General features: G+C 39.2%; 4 protein-coding genes, 1 long non-coding RNA gene and 1 other non-coding gene across 11 annotated transcripts; 3 read left to right on the forward strand and 3 right to left on the reverse strand.

The window, feature by feature from the left end:
- The first annotated feature begins 48 nt into the window (after nucleotides 1–48).
- LOC112190229 (uclacyanin 1) lies at nucleotides 49–1,273 on the forward strand. Its single transcript, XM_024329652.2, has 2 exons — nucleotides 49–275; nucleotides 489–1,273. Exons 1-2 carry the CDS (start codon nucleotides 107–109, stop codon nucleotides 1,031–1,033), a joined length of 714 nt encoding a protein of 237 aa, XP_024185420.1. The 5' UTR covers nucleotides 49–106; the 3' UTR covers nucleotides 1,034–1,273.
- Nucleotides 1,274–4,854: 3,581 nt separating this feature from the next.
- LOC112186822 lies at nucleotides 4,855–5,220 on the reverse strand. Of its 2 annotated transcripts, none has more exons than XR_002930913.2 (3): nucleotides 5,134–5,209; nucleotides 5,016–5,057; nucleotides 4,855–4,886 (listed from the first exon to the last, which is right to left on the reverse strand). It is a non-coding gene; the product is annotated as an uncharacterized LOC112186822 (long non-coding RNA). The 2 variants fall into 2 exon arrangements; XR_005805993.1 differs by having other exon boundaries at nucleotides 4,857–4,886; nucleotides 5,016–5,061; nucleotides 5,134–5,220.
- A 1,568-nt stretch (nucleotides 5,221–6,788) lies between these two features.
- Nucleotides 6,789–7,286, reverse strand: LOC112185025 (pollen-specific leucine-rich repeat extensin-like protein 3). Its single transcript, XM_024323237.1, has one exon. It carries the CDS (start codon nucleotides 7,284–7,286, stop codon nucleotides 6,789–6,791), a length of 498 nt encoding a protein of 165 aa, XP_024179005.1.
- Nucleotides 7,287–13,190: 5,904 nt separating this feature from the next.
- On the reverse strand, nucleotides 13,191–19,401 carry LOC112185641 (pentatricopeptide repeat-containing protein At3g12770-like). 4 transcript variants are annotated; one of them, XM_040515713.1, is made up of 5 exons: nucleotides 16,574–19,401; nucleotides 15,697–16,172; nucleotides 13,843–14,073; nucleotides 13,400–13,669; nucleotides 13,191–13,309 (listed from the first exon to the last, which is right to left on the reverse strand). In XM_040515713.1, the coding sequence occupies exon 1, from the start codon at nucleotides 19,245–19,247 to the stop codon at nucleotides 17,118–17,120; it is 2,130 nt and encodes a 709-aa protein (XP_040371647.1). In that variant the 5' UTR covers nucleotides 19,248–19,401; the 3' UTR covers nucleotides 13,191–13,309; nucleotides 13,400–13,669; nucleotides 13,843–14,073; nucleotides 15,697–16,172; nucleotides 16,574–17,117. The 4 variants fall into 4 exon arrangements, with proteins under 4 accessions (XP_040371647.1, XP_040371648.1, XP_040371649.1 ...); XM_040515714.1 differs by lacking the exon at nucleotides 13,191–13,309 and adding an exon at nucleotides 14,556–14,684 and having other exon boundaries at nucleotides 13,326–13,669; XM_040515715.1 differs by lacking the exon at nucleotides 13,191–13,309 and having other exon boundaries at nucleotides 13,327–13,669; nucleotides 15,697–16,168.
- On the forward strand, nucleotides 13,638–16,954 carry LOC112185640 (beta-amylase). 2 transcript variants are annotated; one of them, XM_024323903.2, is made up of 8 exons: nucleotides 13,638–14,099; nucleotides 14,618–14,686; nucleotides 14,826–15,224; nucleotides 15,298–15,462; nucleotides 15,556–15,819; nucleotides 15,934–16,143; nucleotides 16,415–16,654; nucleotides 16,736–16,954. In XM_024323903.2, the coding sequence occupies exons 1-8, from the start codon at nucleotides 13,893–13,895 to the stop codon at nucleotides 16,937–16,939; spliced, it is 1,758 nt and encodes a 585-aa protein (XP_024179671.1). In that variant the 5' UTR covers nucleotides 13,638–13,892; the 3' UTR covers nucleotides 16,940–16,954. The 2 variants fall into 2 exon arrangements, with proteins under 2 accessions (XP_024179671.1, XP_024179672.1); XM_024323904.2 differs by having other exon boundaries at nucleotides 13,973–14,099; nucleotides 14,580–14,686; nucleotides 16,736–16,939.
- An 11-nt stretch (nucleotides 19,402–19,412) lies between the features above and the next one.
- TRNAA-AGC lies at nucleotides 19,413–19,485 on the forward strand. Its single transcript has one exon. It is a non-coding gene; the product is annotated as a tRNA-Ala (tRNA).
- The last annotated feature ends 488 nt before the right edge of the window (nucleotides 19,486–19,973 follow it).

Raw genomic sequence — 19,973 nt, forward strand, 5'->3', positions numbered from 1 at the left:
CTATATATATCAAGTTCCTATATAACCTAAATATATCTTTGTGGTTGATTCTGCATTGTTCATTCTGATTTCCTCTCTCCTTTTTGTTTCACTAATTGAGAAAAACATGGCTGTACTTACAAGGACATTGATGAGCTTTGCTATCATGACAGTGCTCGTTGAATTGGCCACGGCAGCGACTTACACGGTTGGTGGTCCAAACGGCGGGTGGGATGCAACTACCGACCTGCAAACATGGGCGTCATCCCAGACATTCTTACTCGGAGATAATCTAAGTAAGTTAATTTCTACCACATACACAATATGATTTAATCGATTGAATAGATGACGATCTAACAACATAACGTATCAAAGAGCATTGTTTACAGTGATGTATCGATCCTCAATTTTCAATTTCTAGAAAAAATTGTACAGTAGTGTAATCAATATCCTTGAACAAACATTCTTCAAGAAAGAAACTTATTCTGACTTGGTGGCGTTGGACGCAGATTTTCAGTACTCGCCTAGCCACAATGTGCTTGAGGTTTCAAAGGCAGACTATGATTCTTGCCAAGGAAGCAACTCAATTCAGGCATACAGTGGTGGCAGCACTACAATCCCTCTCTCTTCTGCAGGAAAGAGATACTTCATTTGTGGAACAAATGGGCATTGTAGCCAGGGAATGAAGCTTGAAGTTGACACTAGTCTTGCAACTAATTCTGCTCCTCCACCTACAGCTTCTCCAGCTGTAAACCTCGCTCCACAAGAATCTCCTTCAACTACTCTACCTCCTTCCTCGGACAGTCCTTTGGCCTCCTCTCTTGCTCCAGACACTTCTGCTGCCTCACCCTCACCTGCACAATCACCAGAACTTGCCTTCAGTCCTACACCAACCGCTATTGACATACCTTCAACTGAATCTCCCACTTCCATCTCTCGAACCGGGTCCTCCCCAGAACCATCAGCTGCTTCATCTCTTAACAACATACGCGGTCTCACTCTGGGATTTGGTATCATGATGATGTTGCATGTTTCTCGCCTTCTAAGCTTTTAAGCAAGGAAGATTCATTATGCTGTGTTTTTTTTTGGATAAAAATTTCTTGTGCATTTTATTTCTACATTAAGTTTGTATTGCACGCCTTAATTTGCATTCAGGCAAGAACTTATTTTAGATATAAGACAAGAACTTATCCTATCCATTTGGATCCAGCTCCTCTAAAGTTATTTTTGGTGAAGTTTTGTGAAGTTCGTAAAATCTCAATCATTCATGTAATCTAATGGTTTACGAGTGTACCATCTCATTTATCTTAATTAAGATTTTTTTTTTTGAAATATCTTAATTAAGATTTTTTTTCTTCCTTAAATATTGAGACAACTTTGCCGTTTAACTTTTTTTTTTTTTTTGTGAGTTTTTGCCGTTAACTCTGTGTATTGGCCGGAGAAAGAAACTCTTTGTTTCTTCAGTTCATCGCCAAATTAACTTGTGAACTTGAATTTTCCTCTTCAGAAACAATGATTAACTATTGTTTTATTATCAATTGTTGGGATCCCAGGGGTTGGTAATTAACCCTATTTCTCTCTTTGATGATCTAATCCAAGTTTGGTGTTCTTAAATTATATATATGCATATGGAATATGGGAGAATGCATGCTTTAATCCCAGATTTGTCTCGGTTGTGATCCACGTTTCATGAGGGGAAGAAATTAACCACCCTCCTGGTAATTGAATGTTTTCATTTGACATGGATACTATTAGCTAAAGGTAATCATAAACTGAGAAAGGGAAGAAAAAGACTAATGGTGAATACAAAGTATAATTTAAAATAGGATCCGGCTCCTCTAAAGTTATTTTTGGTGAAGTTTTGTGAAATTTGTAAAATCTCAACCATTCATGTATTCAAAAGAAAGAGCAGCCTAGCTATACCATTCCACAAACCATAACTACGAACTTGCACATGGAAATTACAAGTGCTACAGCTGCTTAATTTCATTGAACTTCGTAAAGGTACAGACCAACATTCGCAATGGATCCAACTGCAATTTTGTTATTCCAGTTTATTGGCATATAACCCTTAATTATCCATGTTTGTGGTTATATATTTCAGTTGGATTAACAGAATCTCACTGCCGTAACAAATACTATAGTAGTCAGTAGCTAGGTGCATTACCATTGTTTGACTAGAAAGCTAGCAGACAAGCCCCACTGCAGCGCTGATTAAACTACTCTGTTTTGTTCTGTTTTCAAAAAGTTTAAGAGGCATTAGTAGAGCAAACCCAACTTGCTGCCTGACCATTTCTTCTCCTACTTACCCAGTTATGCAAGCACGTTTACAAGATTAACCCATGCTGTTATGGGTATCATTTGACCATATAAAGATGATCAACCATGATTTCTTCGAAGGAGCAGGTTTTCATGCTAATATATATGGTCAATATTTCTTCATTGACCATCTTAGGTCGCTCACTTGCACATCCATTGTTCCTGGATCTACTCAAGATGAAGAGACTAAAAAGCGAACTCACCAATCAAGTCATTTTCTTATTTCATTTACTACGAGCTCACCAATTGTTTTTTTTTTTTTCATTTTTTTTTTGCAAATATAGAGAATGAAAGGGTTTCACTCATGCCTCCAGAGTCTCACCAATTGCTTGATTTCACAAATATTATTAAGTGCTCATCAAATTTCCTATCGGGTGATGATTGATAACATCACCTTTTGAAGCGCTTGTTATTGTACGTATAAGAAGAAAGTCAATTTTGAAATCAATATATAACGTCGTCTCAACTTATTGCCAGCACATTTCCACCTCTACTATGTCCGTTTTATAAGTGTTGCAAGGAAGTGGATCTCTCCACGGTTATGTTTAGGTTCAGGACCGGCCTTGAGAATTTAGAAACTTAAGACGAACTAAATTTACAAGACAGAAAAGATAAAAAGAACAGAGAACATGAAAACAAGATTAAAAAATAATTAAAAACAAAAACAAAAAATAAAAAATAAAAAACTCTTGCTACCTATGGATGGAAAAGATAAAGGAATTTAGTCTATTTCTTACCATTTAGTATCTTTTCCAGTTTATTTCTAATCTTATTAAGTGATTAACAAGGGGTAAAGACAAAATTAACGATGTAGCACATTCCTGTCACTGCCGGAAGAGCCTCTTCTTAATAATAATTTGCTGCACTAGCCAATTAATTAAGAATTAGAGACTAGAGGGACATGATTTGAGGATGGGTCATCGTTCCCTACTCGTGTTAACTCTTATTTGGTCTTATCTGCAGACTGTACATGTGATGGAAACTAACATTGCAGCTTTACAGATCCCTGGCAGACTGGCACTGGCCAACTCCTGACTGATAACTACGGCAATCAGAAAAGAACCATCCAATCATAACCCCAAAAAGAAAAACCTCCGTTTCCAATATCATCACTAACCTTTGAACAAATATGTACGTGTGATTTCCTGATATTAGACCATATTTTTCATAGCGAAGAGGTGATGATGAGCTACAAGACGTGATTAAACGTCCTATAACAACAATAGTTCAATAACTAGAAATTACGCCCGCGCTTTGCTGCGGAAGTTACTATTGTCAATGAATTAGATGTATGTAATGGAAGGAAGAAATTATTACATAACATTACATGGTATCCCTGATCTCAGAACATTACTGTTGTTCAGGAGAGTAATTGCTTGGGTAGACAATGATAGAGACCAACCCCGTGCGATGTTGCGGGTATGTTATATGTTTAATTACAACAAAGAGAAATGTTCGAAACATTATATCAGTAATCAGAGCATCTTTTACAGATTCGAAAATCTGGTATGTTAACCAGCTACATACATGAGCAATTCTGCTCCAATTAGGTACACAGGTGCTGCAAATAAAACTAAGAGCAACAAAAGATCAGAACTTTCAGAATCAGATTAATCAAACACGAAAATCATGTCAAAATATTCTTCCAATTTCAAGAGTTTAAAAGGTAATAATTTTCATTATCAAAATTAAAAGCTGAAAATTCATCACTGTAATTTAAAAAATAAATAAAGGCCAATTTTTTTGGCATGAAATGTTCCAATATTTGCAGAACATCTAGTAAAAGTAAAACCCTAAACCCAATCACGAAGAAGCTCAATTGAACAATGAAATACCTGATTTCCTTAAAAAAAAAGTTTCATTCTTTCGATCAATGTCCCAAATTGGGGGGTATAATCCCACAAAATTGCAATAGAATCATTTGAGCACCATGACCCCCTAAGAGTCAAAAGTAGAAGTGAAAAGCTATGAATGCAATGTACATGTATATCATGTATATATGCAAGTGCATCATCTGTAAATGATATAATCAATTTCCTAATCACATGTAAATGAAAACTTTCCTTCCATTTTTCAGAAACTACATGAAACAAAAGAACAGGAACAATCAAGCAAAACAACAACTGACACCTCAAAATCTGAACTTTGAAGAGTAAATATATTCCTCATATTAGAAAAAAGAGGAGAAAAACCAATACAGAAACAACAACATACTTTTTGTTATTTGTTAAGCAGCAGACAAAGGCTATTACCTGCTATGGCATTTGCAAATGTCTTAATTTGAAAGCTACTACTTCCATCATTCTTTGCCAATGGTGCAAAATCTTGGCAAACATCCTGAGGTGTAGAATGTCTCTTCAGCACTCCAACAGGCACCATATATCTACCTTAAAGATAAAAAAAATTTGAGGAACAATTGTGCTAGATTGTATTCACACATTGAATCTATACTAACATATAAAATCAAGAACACGACTTTTAATAATCAAAACGCCAGTATACTCAAAGAACATACAACAACAAAATTCAACAAAAGTCTAGACAGCAAGAACACTTACCAAATGAGGTCTTCTTTGCCGAATCTATTCCTGCACAAAAAAATAAATAAATAACATGCATCAAGTAAAAACCCAGAACCGGCCCACGTAATTACCCTAATCAAAAGCAACTGGAGAAAAGGAACAAAAGCAATGCATTGATAATCTGACCACAATTACCTTGATCAAAATCCAAATTCACAAATCGCAAGCAACAAAGCTCTGTCTGATGCCAAAATAAAATAAAATTATAAAACCCCCAAAAAAGAAATTAGTGAGAAAGAGCTTGCAATAATACCTGGGTTGCACCATCAAAAACTCCTCCAAACGACGACTCTATCTCTCGATCATGGAGGAAAACGTTGATGTAACAATCGGTTGTAGCTGGGTTGCACCGATACGATCAGAGAGAGAATGAGAAATTGTGGAAGGACAATCCACTGAATAATCCAAATTCAAATTCAAATTCACAGATGAAATGCAACGAACCTAACTCTCTCAATGTCGTTTATACGGCTGTAGAAGACACGGAGGAATCAGTAGTGCTCGATTGGGATCAACGATTTGGGTATTTGGGTGTAACAGTAGAGGTCGGTGTAAACAGAGGCTTCCCGAAGAAAGAGACGCAGTAGAGGTCGCTACACCGAGAGGTTCTTTTGATTCGACAAAATACAACCCAACTGTCCAAGAAATCACCACTTTCCTCGCTCTCTCTCTCTCTCTATCTCTCTCCACCTCTCTGCAGCGAAGAAGCAAAGACACGATAGCACTGAGAACACCCAGGTGTTGACGCAAGAGACAGGAGGCAGGGGTACAATAGACTTTTGACAATACGGCTCGGCTGGAGCCGGCACTGTTCATAAGCTGATGAACAGTGCGTTGAGAATTAGTATATAGTAAATGTTCCATTTGGTTGGTTTTTAAGTGAATATATATTTAATACATAAAGTGTTTGGACATCACATTAAGTTATTTCAAATGTTAAATTTTTGAGATTCATTTTTCTTGAAGTTGTGTGGCTCGATACAAACTAATTATGTTAAAAAAGAATGCCCATGCTAGAAAATAGACACACCAACATAGAGAATAAGGGGGTGGTTCACTCTTGATAATTTCAAGACATTTTGGAATAACAATTCACTTTAAGTTGTCCAGACTGATTGAGGAGAGCAATATCAATGCTATATTGCTATGTAAATACCACTAAAAGTGGGCAGCGCAAATAATGTAGGTAACACACTAAAACATGTCATCCCACTTTGTCCAAGGTGTAATCAAGGAGATAGGCAGATTGAGAAGAAACACAACTAATAGTGTTTAAGCATTGTAGACACAAATCATACAGTATTCATAAACCAAACACGAGTGTACTTGATCAAAAGTTTCTAACACATTCAAGTATCTCGTGTCGGTTTTTAAGTTTCTAACACTATTTTACTACGCTGATCAATAATAAAACGAATAAGCATAATTGTCAGCCAGTCATATTTATGTATTTCCGTATTTTGTGCCGGTTTTGAATCATGATCTTAGTTTTGGAGCGAACGGTGCAAAACGCAGTCGTCGTCGTCGTCGTAGGGCAGAAAAGCAACTTAAAGAGTTCGACAACGTAGTCAACGTGATTGACAAGTGACAAGCATAGGAATTGACGAAATGGGAGTCATCACTCGATCACTGTAAAAACAACTTCCCTGTAGAGGGAAGGAACACTAATGCAAAATCCACTAAATTCTCAAAATGGAGTGACAAAGATGCTCTTCCTACTTCCAAATCCGCCATTACAAGAACACTTTATATACAAACTAACCAAATCAACTCAACCCATCATCCACGATCCATCCAAGAATATGAATTCAATACAAAACAAAAAACAAAACCAAAATTCAACAGCTGCTGCTTTTAACTAGAATAAGACTAAAGAAATTGCGGCAAATAAATGTGTGAGAATTGGAGCTAAGCATGGACAGGACCCGGCGTCAATTGCACCCCACTCGGCGGACTGTACGGCGGCGCTGCCAAAGAAACCGGCGGCGGGGGCTGATTGGAAACCGTGATTGGCGGTGGCGGATTGGAAACAGTGATTGGCGGTGGGGGATTGGAAGCAGGGATTTGCGGCGGCGGATTGGAAGTCGGGTCGGGCGGAGGTGGGGTCGGAGTGGAGATCGTTGTCGGCGGAGGTGGGCTGAAATCTGAGGTAGGCGGGGTGGGAGTGGAGCTCGGTGGAGGCGGGCTGAAGGTGGGCTGGGTGGAAATGGGATTAGAGGTGGGCTGGTTGGAGCTGGAATCGGGGCTGGGGAACTGGAGCGGGGAGCCGCAGGAGTCGCCGGAGCATTTGTGGGTCTTGTCGTGGAGGCCATGGTGGAGAATCCCGAAACCCAAGACGAGGCCAACAACCACAAGCACTGTGACCACGAAGATGAAGATCTTTGTTGCTTTGCCCACGTAACACATTTTGGGTTTTTCTTTTTTCTTTTTCTGGGTTGAACAAATGTATCAGAGGGACTCTGGGAGATTTGGCAGAGAAGAAATTAAATGGTGGGTCTGGGTCTGGGTCTAAGGTTTGGTCATTTTTCGTCTTCTTCTCATGGCGGTGAAGAAGACGAAAGGGGAGAATGGGGGGAGATGATTAGGGGTTCAAGAGTGTGAGAGAGGGTAAGTTTGTGGCACGTGAAGGGCAATTCATGGATTGGGGGGCAGTTTGTTCATGCCATTTGCCAAGGGCTAGTGCATTCATTTTCTGTTCTCTCCAAACGACCAGTAGCTGCATTTGCATACTGACTTCCACACAATGCCCTTCTTCTTCCTGATATTCACTACTTCACCATTGGTGTTTTTTTTTTTTTTGGTTACAACCATTGGTGCTATTTTCATGCTCTTCACTGTAAGTATAGATGTGCGTATAGATAGCTCCGAGAAGAGATACATTTTGGGCGAAAGTCCTTTAGCGATTTGGAAGTGTTGAAATTTTGAAATGAGAACTGTTTTTTTGTATTGTACTTAGTAGTATGTACTTCACGCATAAACTAATCTAACAGCTTATGACTCTAAAACTCTAATCCTCTAAAGTCATAATGCATTGAAAAAAAAAAGAGGATTTTGACCGGATCTTCCTATAATAAGCTAGTTTAACAACTCCGGACTCAAAAATTTTCATACTTGGAAGCCCTTGGTCTAGTGTATGGAAATTGGAAAGGAGACTTCAACATGTATTATTGGATTGAGATAAATCCGGGGGCATATTAAAGTAAAGCCGTTGAAGAGGATATATTGGGAGTGGAGCCAGCTAAACATGTCTGCCAATAGTGCCACGTCGTTCCTAGGGATGGACCTGGATTACTAGTTTACAATCAACCCCCATGTTGGCCCTCATATTCAATCTTGTCATGCTCCTCCAACCTTTTTAGTTTTCACTCCATTTCATAGCCTTTTTACTTAAACTGTTTCTGCACCAACATTATAATTGAAAGTAGGGTCGACCCTAATGGATTGGTACCGCTGTTAGGGAGAAAATTAGTAAGATTTCATTTAAATTTTCACAACAAGTCGCCAAAATTGCAAAAACCGACCCTGATTAAAACACCTTTAAGTATCCTTGAATTAGAATAGTATATAGAGCTGAATGAAAATTTAACAAAAAAAATGTTTTCCTTAAAAAAATGAAGGAAAATTATTGAACCCCAATGGATGAAGCATTGCATATTTGACTAATTTGGGGATGTCCTTCACTAAAAGGACCAGAAAGTCCACAAGTCTTCTAAGCACTAGTCCACCAACTTCCAATAAATCAGAAAACATAAACGAGTTTGGGATAACTAAGCCCAACTGCAGAAAGAAAGACACAAAGCCCAATGGAAAATTTTGATCAAGATTTTTTTTTCTTGTTTCTTTTATGGTCTGAATTTGATCAAGAGTTTATACAAAATGTTTCTGGACAGCATATAGCCAAAATTGTACAGTGTATTATTTAATAGTATTAATTATATAACATCATTTTAGTAATTTTTATCATCCTAAGTAGGGATAGCAATGGGGCGGGTTGGGGATGGGGATCACAATACCATCCCCATCCCCGGAGTCATTTTCTACCCCCATCCCCGCCCCAATCTCCAATAAAAATATATTGGATATTCCCCGTCCTCATCCCCATTGGGGACTAAACCTCCAAACCCGCCCCAAATCCCCAATAAGAATTTAATAAATAAAATAATTTTTTTCTCATATTGCCTTTTTTAAAATCAAAATCTACAACAAATAAATTTAAAATATGATTAAATTCATAAATCATAATTCAGTGAGTGCAAAACTCAAAACACCATTAAAGTAATTGTGTAGCCATTAAAGTAAAGTAGTAAATGTATATATTTGTGATTTATATTATAAAAAAAAAAATATAAAAAAAATATATATATATATATATATATAAGTTAAATATATGTATATATTATTGAGGCGGGTTTGGGGATGAGGATCACAATACCATCCCCGCCCCATCCCCAATCTTAGATAGCGGGGATTGGGGATCCCCATCCCCATTCCCCATTTGTCCCCAAATTCTCCCCCCATTAGGGGCGAGTATCCAATGGAGCTCCGCTCCGCTGGGGATTTTTGCCATCCCTAATCCTAAGACTCTAATTTTTAATTTTTTGTCATCCCTCTCTCTCTAGGTTTGTGTGATGCAACCTAACCTTAGGTGTGATGCCTAAGTTCTCTTGGTGTGATGCCTAGAGAACCCTACTGGTGTGATGCTAGTAGTTCTATCCCTTTCTTTTTTGCGTGAAGAAGAAGAAGATGACATTCATCTTCTAATTTTGATTTTATTTTTTATATATAAAATCATTTTCATTTAAGTTTTTTTTTAGAAAATAAAATTGTTTCCATGTCATTTGCCACAACATACATGAAATCCATCGAGACCATTAAAAACACTTAAATCTAATGGCTAATAAAAGGTGCAGATTTGCTCACCTAAGGGACAGTTTTAAGTGACTGTGAGGGACAAATGCATCTCAACCACATGTATTAAATATAAAAGCAGAAATTATAACAACTTAAAACTGTGTATTTATTTTCAGCCGTCAGATTCACTTGTCCCTCACAGTCTTTTAAAAACTGTCCCTTAAGTGAGCAGGCCTTATAAAATGTGTAAAAATATGTGCAAAATAATGTGTCCCAGGAACTGGACCCTAATTTATAATATTAACTATAAATCTGTTTCTTTAATCTCTTGAAAAAAAAGGAGCGAAAAACTATTAGCTACAGAGAATACTTTACAGAAAAAAAAGGGTCCTTGACCCAAAGCCCCAAAATCAACTAAAATTGTCCCACTAACCCAATTTGAAGCAAAATGACAATTTTAGCCTTAGCCTAATTAAAAATTACATTTTCTCATACTCATCTCTCTCTCTCTCTCCCCCCCCCCCCCCCCCCCGATGCGGCGTCGAACTCTGGCATCACTCTTGAAGCTCCGGTCGGAGCTACCTAAAGACGATGAAGAAGCTCCGGCTTGCCTAAATCACAGACGAAAAGCGCCGGCTTGCCTGAAGACGACGAAGAAGCTCCGGTCGGAGCTAACTCGCCGGTGGCGAACTCGGATCTCGATTTGAACGTCGTCGTTTCTCTCCACTCTATCTCCAGCACGACTCCTCTTTCTCTCTCTTGCAGATTCCTACAATCTGGTCTCCTCGCAATAACAACTTAGGGTTTCGATATGATATTCAGACATTTGCGTGCTCAATTGAGAGTCTGCAACTGGGAAAAACCGGCGAAGAAAGGTGCAGTGGTGGGTGCCCAAATCAATTTTTTTTTTTTTTTTTTTTTCGGGTCTAAGTTCAGTTTAGGGAGGAAGAACAAGAAGAAGGCAAATTTGACTGTAGGTGCGAAAGGTCGGCGAATAAGGTCCTGGAAGTCACTGGACGAACAGAAACAAAGAACGAATGGAGGTGCGAAAGGTCTTCGTGTAGGAAGAAAGAAGAAGATTGGATATCAAAGGGTGGAAAATAGACTAGATAAGTAGATATGAAGGCGTCCGGGGATTGAGGTTCGAAAAGAATTTTTATTTTATTGTCTTGTTTGTTCACTGCATCAGAAATATGATTAGGGGGCAATAGACATCTATTGGGGAGCAATAGACATCTATTAAGCAATACATGGCTGATAGACATCTATTGGGGGGCAATAGACATCTATTAGGGGGCAATAGACACCTCAATAGACGTCTTTGGCCTCCAATAGACGTCTATTGGGGGGCAATACATGGCTAATAATCGTCTATTGGGAGGGCAATACATGGTTAATAGACGTCTATTGGGGGGCAATACATGGTTGATAGACGTCTATTGCCCCTTTATTGGGGGGCAATAGACGTCTATTGGGGGGCAATACATGGCTGATAGTCGTCTATTGGGGGGCAATACATGACTGATAGTCGTCTATTGGGGGCAATAGACGTCTATTAGGGGGCAATAGTTAGACGTCTATTGGGGCAAAAAAACTTTCAGGTGGGTGGTAGCCGGTGATCGGAATCCGGTGGCCGGTGACCGGATTCCGGCGAAAATTGGCAGGATTCCGGCGAGGTTGGCCGGATTCCGGCGGCCGGTGACCGGAATCCGGCTGCCGGTGATCGGACTCCGGCGAAGTCCCCTATGGTTTCTCTCTCTTCCATTCTCTCTCTCTCTCTCTCTCTCTCTCTCTCTCTAAGTAACAAATGTAAGGGTAAAATGGTATTAAAAAATAATAAAAACAAAAAAAATCTTAATGGGGTATTAGGGAAGACCTCCTTAGAGTGTTTTGGGTAAGAGAGAATTAAAAAAACTTAGTGGGATAAGTGGGAAAAAAATCTCTAAAAATGGTGTAAATGGACAAAAACCCAAAAAAAAATAGCGACCTAGCTCTGCTAAGGTTTGGGAAATGGCGTCCCCTCGTCGTCCCTGTACCTGCTCCATCTCATGGAGCCTCTCATGGGCCTCGGCCTGTTCCTTCTTCTTATTCTCGTCGCATCTCAATGTGGCGGTGATGGTGTGCTTGGTGGTGGTGGTCATCTGCAAGAAAGTTTGTCGAAGGAGATCTCATCTAGGGACTGGGCTTCGGCAGCTTCCTTCAGTGGTTCTTTTCTTTGGTTTTCGACAGACATCTTGTGGATTTCGAAGGCAGGACAATGGAGCGCTTATGTTGCTCCGGTTTTTGGACTCGATTGGACGGCGGCACATTGGGGAGAGTGTTGGGGAATGAGGGATCCTGGCATCGTTTTTGTTTTGGATCCTCAAGGTGGTGGTTGTAGGGGTTCGCAATTTTGTAGGGTGTTTGTTGTCGGCCTTATGGTCCTTTTCCATGGCTTTGTGGTCGGCGGCCTCAGCTGGTCTGCTCTCGATCCGGGTTGAATTTGCAAAGGGATCCGGATCTGGGATCCAGGAGGGAGTTGGGCTTGGGCTGCGTCCCACTATTTTTGTTAGACTATTGCTCATTTGCCAACATGGTTTGTGGCTCCTATGCGTTATTGGTATTGGATTTGGGACCCAAGTCTTTGGTATCTGTTCGTGAAAGATTGTCTACCAACATGGCCATGTTCTGACACCCTTTGTCGGCTTCGATCTTTAGGTGGAAGAGTGCCTTCATTCCGACGCCAAGTTGATTTTTGTCAATTTGTGCGTTGGAGTTCGATGGGTAGTCAAACCACCGACTACTCAATTCACTACACGGCCACAATTCGTAGTGTAAAATTAGCGCTGCGTCTCGACGTTGCTACTCTTGCGTTATTAAGTTTTTATATTTCATATGTATTTTTCTTTTCGTACTGTTTTATTCCCTTCTTGACGTCTTTTGGTATCGTATCGTTATGATCTTTCAATTTTAATAAATGGCCGACCTCCTTTAATTAAAAAAAAAAAAAAAACTATTAGCTACATGCAGTTCATGCCTCTAAAGCACCATGAGAACCATGTGAACAGATAAACAGAAAATATGAGAACCATACTCATTAATTATATTCTTACTACAATCATTAATTACATTTCATAATGAAAATATCTGTTATGTTTAACTATTTACTTGTTTATCTATCATTATTTGATTTAATTTAATTAAAAATATTATATGTAATACACACTAAAATTTGATGCATGGATGCACCTAAAGCAGGAAAAGTCTAAAAGTGTTCTCGACAGATGAAGGCTAATGGAGTTGCTCAGAGTACATCTGTTCTGTTGTTTAAGAATGAGGCCTTATGTTCTAGTACGTTAGAGGATGGAAGTGATTAGCTCGCACGGATATAATTTCAAAGAGGAGAGATGATTGTAACCTTTAAATTTCGGAATTTTGGTTCTATATCACTCTTTGTCAATGATCAGACTGCCTCTTAATGTCAGAATTACAGAGTAAAAGCAATTTCATCTTTTACAAAAGCTAGTTCTAGCCCTGCTAACATTGTAATAGAATGTCGCTTTTAAGATGGAATGTTTATCTTTTTGAACGACAGTGTCCTGTGACGTGAAAGGTGAGAATGCAAATTAGCCCTTTAACGAAGAATGCAAATAGAAAATTTCCTTTTTTTGACGGTTTTGAATACACACCTTTTTCTCTGGTTGCATTTCTTGTTCTTGTCCTTCAGCAGATCGATAAGCGTTACAGTCCACAAAAAATAGTGAAGAAAACGACTTCAAACTTGAAAGAAGACAATAATCATAATAAGCATGGCTAAAAAACAATGTGGAGTTGCTTTGGTCTGCCCGTTTTGTATCCACTGCTTTCTCTTTGCCTTGCCAACCAGTGAACCAGAGGTTTCTAGTAAGATGACTCCCATAAGCATATATACACACGCCACTTCCAGAGGCTTAAAACACCTGACAGCAAAAACGATAGACTGTATAGTTAGACAATCAATCGTGCGAGTTCAGTTTTGTTTCTGTGGAAGCAATAGCACCCTTGCGATCAGAGCCAAAGAAGATCCAGGCGTTTTCTCATGGCCCCTTTATGCTGAAATAAGCAAATAAGTATAGCATTGTTGTTTCTGCACCTTGACAGTGACCATAAGCAAGAAGGGAGATAAGCCACTGTAAGGTCACCATGGCAAGCACAACTCCAGGTACTCTGGGAGCGAAAACTAAGCTTCATCATGGAAGGTACTTATGCAGAGATGTTCCATTTCAAAATCTACTTGGAAGTGCAGAAGCAACAAACAAAGAATGGAGGCAAAGATCAAATAAGAGTGCTTCCACGTTCATTGTAAGTCCTCGAGCTGTGGCATCTGAAATTTCCACCACACAAAGAGAGGTAAGCAACTGCCTCACAATTATAATCTTCTGCTGTAAATCATTTTGCTATAAGCCTGAGAGACTAAAACAGACATAGCAGCATGTGTTTCAAATAGCTTACCGCTGTTGGGCTAAAATGTGCATGTGGCTAAATAATTGGTAGGTAGCGTCGTAAATCAAAATAGGAACCAAAATGACTTTAATGACCTTAGTCATTTTGTAAATTTGTATGAAAACAATAATTTATATATATATATATATATATATATATATATATATATATCATGCAGTGGTGGTCCAAGATGCACATCCAGTGCATAAGATGGCCATGCGGATATAAGACATATAAACCCCATGAACATGTTTTAATGCAAAGATAAGGTGCCAAAGAAGTTTTCTTTTCCTTATTTCCATTATCAAGATATTGACATAATCTATACTATAAAAAGAACCAGGCTCAAGTAGTAAGTTGTACCAATTCCGACTTCCATCCTTACAGATATATCAAGCATACAACCTCTTTCTTTACAAATGCAGGATGCACCTACACTCACATTCAACGAGAAGATGCTTGCAAATTATGTGCCAATCTTTGTGATGCTCCCTGTAAGTCGGAAACAATCTTCTTTTTTCACAAACATTTTATATATAGAGATATATATATATATGCAGTACATTAGTACAAAGTGATGTTTATCACCCTGTAAAAAGTGCTAATACTTCTAAGAATATTCATTGGTACCAGCTGGGAGTTGTTACAATTGATAATGCTTTAGAAGACAAAGACACACTCGTGAAGCAGCTGAAGGAACTGAAGAAAGCAGGTGTTGATGGAGTAATGGTAGATGTGTGGTGGGGGATCATAGAATCAAAAGGGCCAAAACAATATGACTGGAGTGCTTATAGGAGCATGTTTCAAGCAGTTCAAGAATATGGACTGAAATTGCAAGCTATAATGTCATTTCACCAATGTGGTGGGAATGTAGGAGATATTGTAACCATTCCCATCCCCCAATGGGTACTTGATATCGGAGAATCAAACCCTGACATCTTTTATACCAATCTCATAGGTAACAGGAACCGGGAGTACCTCACTCTAGGTGTGGATAACTTGCCTCTCTTTAATGGAAGAACTGCTGTTGAGGTAAACTTCACGGATATTTCAATATATATTGTTGATGAATTTTCTCGAGTATATAATAATCATTGTATTACAGATATATAGTGACTACTTGAAGAGCTTCAGAGAGAACATGTCCGATTTTCTAGAAAGTGGACTAATTATAGACATTGAAGTGGGACTTGGCCCTGCAGGAGAACTCAGGTATCCCTCTTATCCGGAAACTCAAGGATGGGCTTTTCCAGGAATTGGAGAATTTCAGGTGAGACAGATTTGAATGATTTGACAATTCAATAGTCCTTGCCTATTCAAACAATTTTAAGTGTAAAATGCCTTACCTATCATGTAATTGCAGTGTTATGACAAGTATCTCAAAGCAGAGTTTAAAGAGGCTGCAGCAATTGCTGGCCATCCTGAATGGGATTTGCCAGATAATGCAGGAGAATACAATGATACTCCTGAATCTACAGAGTTCTTTAAATCAAACGGGACATACCTTACTGAGAAAGGGAAGTTCTTTTTGACTTGGTACTCTAACAAATTACTGAGCCATGGTGATCAGATCCTGGATGAAGCCAACAAAGTTTTCCTGGGCTGTAAATTAAAGCTAGCAGCAAAAGTAAGAAAATTCATACGAGCAGCATTTACCATCAGAAAATTCATAAGAGCAGCATTTACCATCATTCACCCATTATTACTATTATTAAAATTTCATGCTTGAACATCAAAACAGGTCTCCGGAATCCACTGGTGGTATGAAACTGATAATCATGCTGCGGAGCTTACCGCAGGATACTATAACCTGAAGGATAGAGATGGGTACCGACCTATAGCAAGGATGCTGTCAAGGCACCATGCCATTTTGAATTACACATGTTTAGAGATGAAGAACTCTGAACAAAGTGCCGATGCCAAATGTGCACCTCAAGAACTCGTTCAGCAGGTAAGAACTAGAAATTTATCAACACCTGCCTACAATTAAGTGATACAACCAGTAAAACCGAAGCTCTAGCTAAAACATATCAATATGCGTCTTACTAAATGTGTAGTCTTCAATTAAACATATAGAAAGTATGAAAAATAATTCAGGTTTTTGATTTTGGTGTAAAGTGTACAAACAGTTAAAAAAAAAAGCAAATAAAATTAAAACTATGATGCATTCAAACAGTACAACTGCATTCTATGACAACTGCAATTTGAATATGCATGTGCAGGTTTTGAGTGGAGGTTGGAGAGAGAACATAGAAGTTGCAGGGGAAAATGCACTTGCAAGGTATGATAGTGCAGCTTATGACCAAATCCTTTTAAATGCTAGACCAAATGGCATCAACAAAGATGGCCAACCAAAATTAAGGATGTATGGGGTGACTTACCTTCGTCTGGTGGATGAACTCCTACAAGAAACGAATTTCAATATATTCAAGACATTTGTAAAGAAGATGCATGCTGATCAGGTAACCTTGAACTTCATACATGTGCCTTCAGAATATGCTTTTGGTAAAAGATAAAATGTTCTTTCTACTTCTTCTCTGCAGGATTACTGTCAAGACTCAGAGAAGTACAACCACCGCCTAGGTCCCTTGGAACGTTCAAAACCAAAGTTCTCAACTGAAGATCTTCTGGATGCAACAAAACCAGTGGAGCCATTCCCGTGGGATAAAGAAACAGATATGAGTGTCACTAGTGGTGGTGGTCTGCTTTCTTATTTGATAAGCAAAATCTTTTCTCTATTTAAGTGATATAACCAGCCAAGTCGGAAAAGAAGCAACCATCCATGAATAAGTTGTTGGATCTGGATAACCAATAAATTGGCATAATGTAGCAATGCCAAAACAATTTCAGATGACTACTCTCTGAATAAAAGAATCTCTATTTCCAAAGCAAGGAATGTACAAATATTTTATGAAGAAAGATTAGTCACCAATAATCACCACAAGAGCAAAATCCATCTCTAAAATGGTGGAACCTATGGTTATCTCGCATTATAATCTCTCGAGCCGTGAATTTAGAAATCATTTTCGTTACTGTGTGGCAATCAACACAGATACGAAGATTCTTGGTGATCCTGATTGTGGTCCCTGGTCTTGTGTTAATAAGGGCAAATGCAATTGCCAATCTTTCACTATGATCCCAAAGCATCTTCTCCTTCATTTCTTCTTCTACATCATACAACACAGAAGTGGTATCAGGCTTGTATCCAACCTCCCTGAGTCGCAGGTTCAAGTCTTTTAACTTGGCATAAATATCCTCTGTTTGTGGGTGCGACTTATCCCCAACTAAGAACCGATGAACCATCTTGTCTAACTCCACAAAAGTGCAGCCAGGTGGTTTCTTCAGTCCCTTCTTTCTCACCATGGCTCTCACTCTTTCCACATCATCCCATCGCTTCTCAGCGGCATAGATATTGGAAAGACAAATGTAACTACCCACTCCCTCTGGGTTCATTTCGAAAATCTTCTGTGCTGAAATCTCCGCCAGCTTGACATTTGGATATAGCCTGCAACCAGAGAGAAGTGCAGCCCATATATCACTGCTGGGTTCTACTTCAATAGTCTTAATGAGTTCATATGCTTCATCTAAGCGCCCTGCTCTGCCGAGAAGATCCACCATACATGAATAGTGCGCAACTGTTGGCTTCACTTTGTATTCTCGGGTCATTCTATTAAACATATCTTTACCCTCATTGACTAGGCCTGCATGGCTACATGCTGACAAAACAGAAGTAAGGACCCCCTCATCAGGACTAAACTTGTTTGCTATGAGTTCATGATAACAGGAGATGGCCTCTTCTCCCCTCCCATGAGCTCCATATCCTGAAATCATAGCACTCCAAGAAACCAAATTTTTTCTAGGCATGTCATCAAAAAAACGACGCGAACAAGACAAACTTCCACATTTAGAATACATGTCTATAAGAGCAGTTCCCACTATGACATTTGCACCAAACCCTTTCTTAACAAGGTATGAATGAACAGACATGCCAAATTGCAAGGCGCTGATCTGGTCACAACAAGTAAGCATAGTCACAATTGTTACTTCATCAACCTCTGCACCTTCCATAACCATTCGACAGAAAAGCCTTAAACTTTCAAATGCATCGCCATTCCTCTCATAACCTCTAATCATAGAATTCCATGAAACGGTATCTTTCACTTCCGCCCCATCAAATAACCGCCTCGAATAAGCGACACACTTGCACTTACAATACATTTCAATAAGAGAATTTGTCAAAAACTCATTCCATACTTCACCACTTTTCCTCACCACACACGCATGAATTGCCTTCCCCTGCTTCAATGCCGTCAACTCACCACAAGCCGAAACAATTCCCAGCAAAGTTGTCTCATCAGTCCTTAATCCAAACTTCCCCATTTTCTCAAACACTGCTAAAGCCTCTCTCGGATTACCATTCTTCACATAACCCGAAACCATAGTGTTCCAGGATGTCAAATCTCTCTCAGGCATTCTATCGAACACCTCATACGCATATCCCATATCCCCAAACTTTGAGTACATTGCAACAAGAGCATTACCCACATAAACATTCGACTCAAACCCACTAACCACAACCTCACCATGAACCCTCCTCCCAATTTCCACAGCCAACGCATCACCACACGCTTTAAGAACAAAAGGGTACGTGAAATTATCCCCCTTTATCCCAAGACCAATCATTTCACGGTACAATACAATCGAATCCAACGCAAACCCATTGCAAGCGTAACCCCTAATCATGAAATTCCACAAGAAGGAATTTTTAACCACAACGCCGTCAAAAACCAGGTGGGCTTGGCCCATATTACCGCAACTGGCGTAAAAAGAAGCGAGCTTGGAGCTGAGATAGGTGTTACGTAGAAGATTCCCACAAGTGAGCATGAGGGCGTGGAGTTTCTGGCCTTTGGGGAGAGACTTGGTGTTGGTGAGAGACTGAAGAATGGCTCCACATTGCAGAGAAGTGAAGGGTGGGATGAGAGGTTGTTGTTTGAAATGGGCAGTGGTGCTGCAAAGTGATCTCCTCAGGAGTTTGATGTTGGTAGTGCCGTTCATGGTGATTGAGGTTTGGGAACATGAAGAAATAATCCTCCACGAGTTGTAATTAATACAAAAACTGTGGAAGACTAGAAGGTGGCGGGTGTTTCAGTTCAGGCCAGTTGAAAAGGGTGTTTGAGATGAGATGAGATGATCAAAATTAACGAACCAGATGACAACGATGGGGATGTAGCTCAGATGGTAGAGCGCTCGCTTAGCATGCGAGAGGTACGGGGATCGATACCCCGCATCTCCACATTTTCATATCTGAAATTTTCCTCTTTGCAATTCCCTTTTATTTTTTTGTGTCCTTTCCTTGATTTTTCCAAAATGCCCCTAACCCCTAATATTCCCCAATAATCCAATATGCAACCACCAGTTAGTTATCTTTCTCCCATTTTCTGGCGTTTGGCATTTGGAGCTTTAGTTATGGGAAGTAAATGTACTAGTCTGGAGACATTTCCAGCTTAAGGGATTTAAGAGAATTGGTTGAATGCAGTTCTGACCCAATTGTCTAATAAACCTGTTGCAGGATATTCAGTTGGCTTTAAAGGTATGCAGAAACCATTGCATTATATTAGTCCCTTGGATTTATTTATCCTTCACCATTTTTCTGCATGCTATCAGAACTGATGGCTTAGAATATGGTGATACTTTTATTCTTCTCCGTAAGGAGGAATATATACTGATACATCCCTATACATTAAGGTAAGTAATAAACAAGATATTGGACTCCTATAAGAT

Source organism: Rosa chinensis, chromosome 2 (genome assembly GCF_002994745.2).
Source record: "Rosa chinensis cultivar Old Blush chromosome 2, RchiOBHm-V2, whole genome shotgun sequence".
Taxonomy (NCBI): domain Eukaryota; kingdom Viridiplantae; phylum Streptophyta; class Magnoliopsida; order Rosales; family Rosaceae; genus Rosa; species Rosa chinensis.